The sequence below is a fragment of the Symsagittifera roscoffensis genome, chromosome 9 (genome assembly GCF_963678635.1).
Source record: "Symsagittifera roscoffensis chromosome 9, txSymRosc1.1, whole genome shotgun sequence".
In the NCBI taxonomy this organism is placed as follows: domain Eukaryota; kingdom Metazoa; phylum Xenacoelomorpha; order Acoela; family Convolutidae; genus Symsagittifera; species Symsagittifera roscoffensis.
In genome coordinates this window covers 48,162,638-48,170,739 of record NC_087070.1, presented here as the reverse complement: position 1 = coordinate 48,170,739, position 8,102 = coordinate 48,162,638, and the positions used below count along the sequence as shown (strand labels likewise).

The following is an 8,102-nucleotide window of genomic DNA, read 5'->3' as shown; positions in this document are numbered from 1 at the left end:
TGCACAAGAACCGGCTATTTTTGTTTCAAGGTTGATGCTCCCTCTTCGAAGCTTGTATTGTAGTTTTGCCCCTGCTTGCTAAACGTCTTCTGCTCCCTTCCAGATATGAGTCATTAAGGGTGATAAAATGTCATATCGTAGATTTTTTTTGCCGATCACAATCGAGTTTGTAATTGCGTCAAGTGTTCTGATTTATTTCTGCTGTTAATAATTTTCCTAGCCTTGATTGCGCATATTTTCTTTTTAATGTTTTTTTTTGCTTAAAAACTTTTTTCTGTCCCAAATAATTTCGGTTTATACGTAATCGGATTAGTGACCTAATTTTGAGTCGTTTTAATGATCACTCTGGATTGCATAAAATGCTAAAAAATTTTAATAACGATTATAGTTCAAATTTTTTCATGACATTTTTAGCTTTTTGTTTTTTCCCTTTTTTGTCTTGATAGGGGTTCGGCTGATAATATATCGGCTTAATGGATTAATATTGCGTCTTTCGACAAGCGAAAAGCTTACATGTGCGTGTCTGTGTTTTGAGGGTGAGGGGGACTTAATATCTTTTTTATTAGTTGTAATTTTTTAAGTTTTTTTATTTTCGTTTTTTTTCATACCTTTTTGCCAATGAGTTTTCTTTTTGTTTTTTTTCTGTGAAAAGATTTTATATGAAGCTCCTAATTGCGCAATTGTCTCTTGGTTTCCTTGGCTAAGTTACTATAAATTGTCAGATAAAATAACGAAGATTTATCTTGATGTTAAAAGTAACAAGAATTATCATTCAAAATATAATTTGCTTTCGTACAAACATCATGATAAACCTTTGTTATTTGACAATTTATCTGATAATTTATTTGACAATACTGTTTGAAAATTTGTGGCAACTTAGCAACAAAATCAAGAGACAATTAGGCAATTCATGAGAAAAATTAACATGAAAAATAAAATTTATTATCAGGAAGATTTATAGACAAACGGGTAAGTTTTTCAACGCTAGACATTTTGTTCCGGTCAAAGTTAAGACATTTTTTTCACCTCCGAAGATTATTTTCAAAATTAATCAGAAAACTAGAGTTATGAACGACTTTTTTTTCAATATGTATGAAATTGAGAATGTTTTTCCGGGTAACATTCAATTGTCGGGCTTTCGTTTGTCTACTTTTGTTTTGTCAGTTAAGTAGCCACATCGGGAATTTTTTTGGAATGTCACCAAATTTCGTTTGTTAAAATAATAGCCCTGACTTATTTTTCCCTTTTTCTCCTTTGTCTTTTTTTTCGGATAAAAGTTTTTTTTCGGCCTAAACTAATTTTTTCAGGTTCATGTTTTATCGGCTTCGTTATTTATTTTTGTGTAGTTTTAAAGCCAAAAAATGCTTGATTTAAAAAATTTAGGTAGTTTGTGATGCAAGTTTGAAAACCTAATTGCTTTTTTGACAACAACTTTTTATGGAATTGTTTTTTTTCCACTGGTCGGCTTACTGGCCGCTTAATCAATGATAAAAGCTTATTTAACACTATCTGTTTTCGACTGAATGACTGAAATTGTTTTCATTTTTTTGCTAAAAAAACCTAATTTTTTTTCGGGTTTTCTATTAGTATTTTTTTCTATTAAAATTATATTTTTTTCGGGTCGCATTTTCTATTCGCTAACTTAATGCTTCGCTTGGCCTCTATATGCTAAAAATAGCTAAAAAATAGTTTGTTCGGCTCTATAGCTTAACGTGAAATTTATGGGAGCTTGCGGTAACTTTTAACGTTTGAAAAATGTTTCTGGTTTTCAATGAATTTTTGTGTCTAGTCTAAATAGCGAAGCTACAGGTTTCAGGAACCATCGGGCATGTGGAAAACAGGATGAAATGAAAAGTTTCGCCAAGAAATAGATATTGAAACAGACTTTTTAAAATTCTGTTCATATGTTTTTTATTCCTGGAAAAATTTGCTGCTTAGATTGATTAGCAATTATACAGTGATTTCAGAAACATTTCGCAGTGGGTCATCGCACTGGCTAAATATTTTTCAACATACTTTCAAATTGTTTCGATTTTTCAATTTAATTTTTAGCTTTGTTTACAGCTTCGCATATGTAAATTTATTTTTATACAACCAGTCGGTTAGGTCAATATACGTTAAAGGTTGAAAGTTTTGAACGGTTTCTCTGGAAACATTTAATACAAACTGAATCAACGACGACTGTCTACATGTCTGTTGTATGAAACCTCAGTCGCAACTCATGAAAAATTGATGAAACCTCATATCTATTGCATATTAAAGTGTGAGACACGTATCTCGCTATGTTTAATTTAAATCAACGTAATAATTTCACATAGTTATGCAAAGACCGATCTGGCCATCTTAAAACTAATTTTTGAATCTCGACCATTATTGTTCCGACTTTCGATACGAAAGTAACGGAATATTTGTGCTCGGGGTGGGTTTTTTTTTCTTCAGACAAATTTCGACTTTTTAACTAGCCATTTTTGACGGAATTTTTTTGTATCATTCGAAAGGTATTGTTGTCCTGAGCTTGAATTTGAAAAGATATTTCACCTGTGATCTTTTTTTGTAAAGTTATGGGGGTTTAAAGATTGCCATTTTGGCCAATTTGGGACAATTAACGCGCGATAAATTTCGCGCTATTAACGCGTAAGCGAGATTTAATCCGTCTTAGAAATCGTTCCACATTGGTTCAAGGAAGCTTATATGCCATAATTGATTTGTTAATAGGCGCAAAATCTATCACTTTGTACTTAATATGACGTGTGGGGGGATGTTTTTACTCAAATTTTATCTCAAATTTTTTCAAAAAGTTTATTAAATTTTTTTAATACATTGAAATTTTTCATCTTATTAATGCTCCATAGACCTTAAAAGGCAGTCGGAACTTTCAGGGCTTCGCCCTGATACGAGCAGTCTTGTTTAGCTTGTGCATTGCTTATCCAATCGTATTAAGTAGGCTAGTAGGCATGTATCAGAAGCAAGTATTTACCCATCTCTTCCTAGATGATTTAACGTCGAAACCTCATTTTCATTCAAGTGGAATAATTTTTAATGCTGCCGAGGGTACCCACATATGAATGCAAGTTCTTTTTTTCGAAAGTGAAAGCGATTTTAGTATAAAATTTTAGGAAAACTTTTTTGAAAAAAAAATGAGCAGGAGAGTGTTAAAGTTCCCAAAACTATACATCCATTTATTCACCTTAGCAATCTATCAACTTTGTATTGGGTCGTATTGTAGTATATCTGCAAGCTTTTTGTTTCTCGAAGCAGATTGCTGCGGTGGGTATGCTAGTATTGTTCAATTATTTGAACGCATCTGTGAAAAGTTGTATACTTTTCGTAATATGGCCTGGTTTTCCGTTTCAGTGAATTGAGATATGAACATAAACAAGACAGCCGACACCATAGTAAAGTTTATTGATTTGTGAGGTGAAAGGCCCCACTATGTTTATATGGCGTCTCTTCTTCTGTCGCTTCTCTTCTTCGAGTGGGGGTGGAGGTAGGGAGTTACGAAGAGTGATGCAATATGTGCCCACTTCTGTGGTCGTGGTCACCACTAGAGCGCCAGGTGGAGGCGGGGAGAGTGTGTTGCGAGGAGTGACCTGTAGCTCCTTCACAAGTGTGTCAGCCAAGCCACCTGTAGTCTCATTCTGCATGCAGAATCCCAGCAGGTATTATAAATTGCAAAAAGTTAATCAAAATGAACAAAATTATTTAAAATAAGCAACCTGGTGATTTTGAAGACATTTTGCATTCAAGTTTCCAGGTGACCGTAAGATATTATTTCTGTTTGAAAAACAAGGCCTTAATTCTAACTTCTGAACTTTTTGTTGCTCTCTATTTCAACTGCTTCACATTATCTCACAGGTAGCATTTATTTAAAATAAAGTGGCCAAAAAATTGTTACAATGCGGATTTTTGCGTAAGCAACGTCGTTCTTATTTGAATATTTTAACAGTAAAAGACAATTTGATTAGTTTTTATGGAATTGGATCCAGTTTCAATCAGTTTAAAAAAATGGTCAGACAATGAGGTCCGAGTTTCGGCATATTTGAAGGTTTTGGATTGAATGAAACTCTTAGCTTTTTGACACTTCTATTTGACTCATTGAGAAGGGTGGAGACGATTTTCAAAAATTTAGTTGTATTTGAGTACATTAAAGTATTAATGATTGAGAAGAAGACACTTATTTAGGTTTGCAGCGACTGTTTGCAGGCTTGCAGCGAGTGTTTTTTCAGCAAATGTCTTAAAATTAGTACGCACTGAAGTTGATTTTTTCGGGGTTGGATTTTTGATTTCTTTTAAAGTCCAATTCAAATTCATATGCTAAATGGAAAGCACATTGTACAAAAGTACAAATGGCACAAAAAATTTCGAAAGTTCTCAAGTTTCAAAAATGGACTTTAGTTCTAAGATCTAGTGAAACCAAAAAATTGCTTATTGATCCAGTTGTCTCAAAATATGTTAGTCAGTGTTGTCTTTCGTGAAATTTAATTGAAATTTTTTCGAATGTCTGTAAGCTATATTGAGTGGTTTCGTTTAGATTCCACTCATTGTTGACAGAGAGTGGACTGTTTGCAGTGAACATTCTCTCAGAGACACAAGCGAACCTCAGTATCCGCTTCTCAACTCCGCTGGCCCAAGGCACGGAAGAGGAAAATAGTCAGTTCAAGAGAGTACCACATGCAATAGACACTGAGTTCAATCTGCCCCTGTTAGAGGGGTGTGTGGGCCACTTACTCTGTTCGAAGAGGGAGTTCCATCAGGTGGGCGACCACTTCGTATGGTATGGCGATGTCCTCAAAACCATCATCGCTAACGGTACTCTTTCTTACATTTTCTTGCATATTTTCAATACGGGTAGAGCTTGTTTTATACTACGAAGTCATTTTGTTCATCCAAATTGATAGTTTTCTGTGTATAATTTTCATTCCGGAGTTTTATTTAGGATATGATGTGTAAAATATAAAATCTTGAAAACGAAATAGTACGCAGAAATTTATTTCCTACTAGTCTTACTTTTTGTACGATCTAGACAAGCAGCTTGACACGGTGGTTGAGGCAAGTGATTTTTAACCAAGCGCCGGGGATCAACTCCGGACAATGACACATGAAGTTTTGATATGTTCAAAGGCATCTTGAATTTTTTTTACGCGAGTGCAAATGATGATATCCATATTTAGTTTAAAGGACATGTCAGTTTGCTTCGGTTGTGAGAATGCCAGTTTTTTTTACCATATGCAATAAGTTTTTCAGTGGTATCAGCTTTTTCTCCAATAAGCGGCGAAAAAAGTTAGGCATGCAATCTGAAATATTCACAGAGCGAAAGTTGAATGGGATTGAAATTCAAGGAGTATATTTTTCTGATAACATTTCAGTGTGATATTTAAACAAGTTCCTAGACTCTCTCTGCTTTTTCACGTGGCTGGGAAAATTTACTGCAGATGTTGAAAACTGGCATGGTCAGATTTTTTAAATTCAAAATAGAATATTTTCAAAGATGGTAGCCGAAATATTTTCCACTCTCTCGATATTTTCATTTTAATTACACTTGCGTGTCTTACAATCGGTAACTAGACTTTTTACCGGTAAACAAATGACGTTCTAAGAAAATGACGTTGCTGTATTATCGAACCTGGGCAATTGCCAGTCCCAGTTGGTCTGGAGGTAATGCTGTCGCCTTTGCACCGTATGCTCTCGGGTTTGAGTCGCAGTCGGACCTTGTTTTTTTTACAAAGTCTGAAATTGAAAACTTTTTTCCGGGAAAAGTTGAGAATGTCGGCTTGGCTTATGTTTTCTCAGCTTAGTTGCCACACCACGGATTTGTTTTTGAGCTTTAAGCAATTTTAAATGAAATCTCAAGTGTCGTTGAATGACCCCTGTAGATTGTGAATTACTAAGTCTGATTGGTATGTTTTCTTTTTTTTTGCATTTTTTTGTTGCGGCCCAAATGATTTCGGCTCTTATTTTGTCGGCTTAGTGAACTTATTCACTATCGGGATACGGGCAAAAATGATTATTTTGGTTTTAACTAAATCAGGTCGGCTGTAGTGCAAAAATTAAAAGTTTAAAAGTTTAATCGCTCAAGTTTTTTACAACAAAAATTTTGTTTGGCGTTTTTTTTTGGATCAATGGGCGTCTTACCACGTGTTGTCGAGTAAGTGACCGCTCCTTAAATACTAAAAGATTGTTTAATGCTAGTGATTGTGTTTCTCGGCCGATTTTATGAAATTGATTTTTCATTTTTCCAATGAAAATGTTCATTTTTTTTCAAGTTTTCTTTCGACTAATTTATTACACAAAGTTTTTGTTTGAACTTTTTTTTTCGACCTAAGTCGAAATATTGTTGCGACGCAAATATTGTTGCGACAAAATGTGTTCATTTTGAAAGAGTTCATTTTGATCAAAAACCAGCTATTAAGTACAGCCAATGCTAAGGATATTAACAAAGACTATTAAATTACAAATAGCACTTTAGAACCAAGTTATCATGTATCTGTAGCGTAGAGGTAGGGAACTAGACCCGCAAGCAATAAGAGGGTTCGCACCTGGGCAGGGTCGGATGTTTTCAATTAAATTTTTCGTACACAACTTAAAATGCATCCGCTCTATAAATTGAGGCATGTTAGTTGATAATTTTTTTTTCCAAATTGACTGGTACTGCTAATGCGTCATAACTGGCTTGCATCACTTAGCAATTATGCAGACTCATAATTGGCGTGCGTCACTGAAGAAATTTTGTACACTCAAAGGTTTACTCATTAGTTTTTCTCAATAGCGTCATATTTTTTCTTGTGTATGCCATGTGCAACCTCGCCTCTGTGTTAGAATATATAGATGCAAATACGATGGGAACCGATATGCAATTTTTTGTGAGTTTGGAAATACTTATAAAGTAGCGGGAACCTTCATACAGACTTGCTTTTTCGAGGGACCCAAATTTTTTCATTTGTCTTTTTCTAGCCGGAATGTCTCCTCTACTATTCTTCGGGAGGTCATACAGATCCATCGGAGATGACACATTCATCGCAGCCTTCGAAGACACCACGCTACCCTATGACTTTTGGACCCACAAGGCACATCTGCGCATGGGGTGGAACTACCTCAAACAATACGACATGCACACCGCCCTCAATAAGGTCAGTTGGGGTGAATTTATCTGAAGTTTAGATTTGGTCTCAGCTAAAAATTCACTTGCTCATTACGGCGAAGAAGATGTCTTAGAAGATGCAAGTTGAGATTATACTGGAACAATAAAAATTAATTGTGACAATGTTTTCGCTGTTATGCAACAAGTTGACTTTTTAAATATCATGGTTAAAAATTATGTCTTAATAAAGCATTGTTTGTTGAAACAAGACATTCCACTAATTTACCTAGTTTTTTGTGTTAAGGTGCGAGAAGGTATCCGTAAATTCAACAGCACAAACAGAGACAAGATCATCTTCGGGTACAGTGAGACCATCTCCGTTTTCTACCTCTCCATGGTCAACAATGCCATCAAGGATTCCCCCGCTGACAGTCTGGAGTCCTTCGAGGAGTTTCTAAGTCGGAACCCTCACTTGCAGGATACGAGTCTGCCTTTCTCATACTACTCCAAGGAGGTGTTCTTGAGTGAGGAAGCAAAGCGAACATTCGTACCTCCAGATGTCAAAAACTTCGACAACCTATTAACTAAAGTTGCTGTCGAATGATGCGGCATCTAGAAGAAAAAAGGTCACTTGTCGGCATTAGTACTTATCACATGCTAACAGGCTGATGGAATGCCGGGTCAAGTTGCGCTGAGTTAAATCCTTGATAATCGTAAATTGCTTATGGTTCAAAAAATGAAATTGTATTGTCAATAAGGTACCAATTGCTTTGATATACATTGCTGGTGTGTTTAGTTGAAATGATTCTAGTCCACTTCAAACGTTTGTTGCGATAATCGGTTTACATGTAGGTTTAAGTCAAAGTTGATCTTGATTTTTTAATCAGAACTAAAGATAACCGGACTGGTATTCACACATTTTGCCCCTCACACGTTTTGCCCCTCATAAATTACGGCGCATTTCGACCCAAACACATTTCGCCCCTAATGTACGTTAAGAAAGCGGCGGTTAATTAACTGTAAT

General features: G+C 35.4%; 2 protein-coding genes across 2 annotated transcripts; both read left to right on the top strand.

The window, feature by feature from the left end:
- The first annotated feature begins 3,432 nt into the window (after positions 1-3,432).
- LOC134854874 (NADH-dependent FAD reductase-like) lies at positions 3,433-4,950 on the top strand. Its single transcript, XM_063871233.1, has 3 exons — positions 3,433-3,659; positions 4,532-4,809; positions 4,937-4,950. The coding sequence occupies exons 1-3, from the start codon at positions 3,433-3,435 to the stop codon at positions 4,948-4,950; spliced, it is 519 nt and encodes a 172-aa protein (XP_063727303.1).
- LOC134853995 (uncharacterized) lies at positions 4,671-7,953 on the top strand. The gene is made up of 3 exons (XM_063870048.1): positions 4,671-4,754; positions 6,952-7,127; positions 7,383-7,953. Exons 2-3 carry the CDS (start codon positions 6,957-6,959, stop codon positions 7,680-7,682), a joined length of 471 nt encoding a protein of 156 aa, XP_063726118.1. The 5' UTR covers positions 4,671-4,754; positions 6,952-6,956; the 3' UTR covers positions 7,683-7,953.
- Positions 7,954-8,102: the final 149 nt, after the last annotated feature.

Coding starts and splice junctions, on each gene's coding strand:
- LOC134854874 (XM_063871233.1), top strand. CDS start 3,433: ATGTTTATATGGCGTCTCTTCTTCTGTCGCTTCTCTTCTTCGAGTGGG. Junction 3,660..4,531: donor TGCATGCAGAATCCCAGCAG/GTATTATAAATT, acceptor GGTTTCGTTTAG/ATTCCACTCATTGTTGACAG.
- LOC134853995 (XM_063870048.1), top strand. CDS start 6,957: ATGTCTCCTCTACTATTCTTCGGGAGGTCATACAGATCCATCGGAGAT. Junction 7,128..7,382: donor TGCACACCGCCCTCAATAAG/GTCAGTTGGGGT, acceptor TTTTGTGTTAAG/GTGCGAGAAGGTATCCGTAA.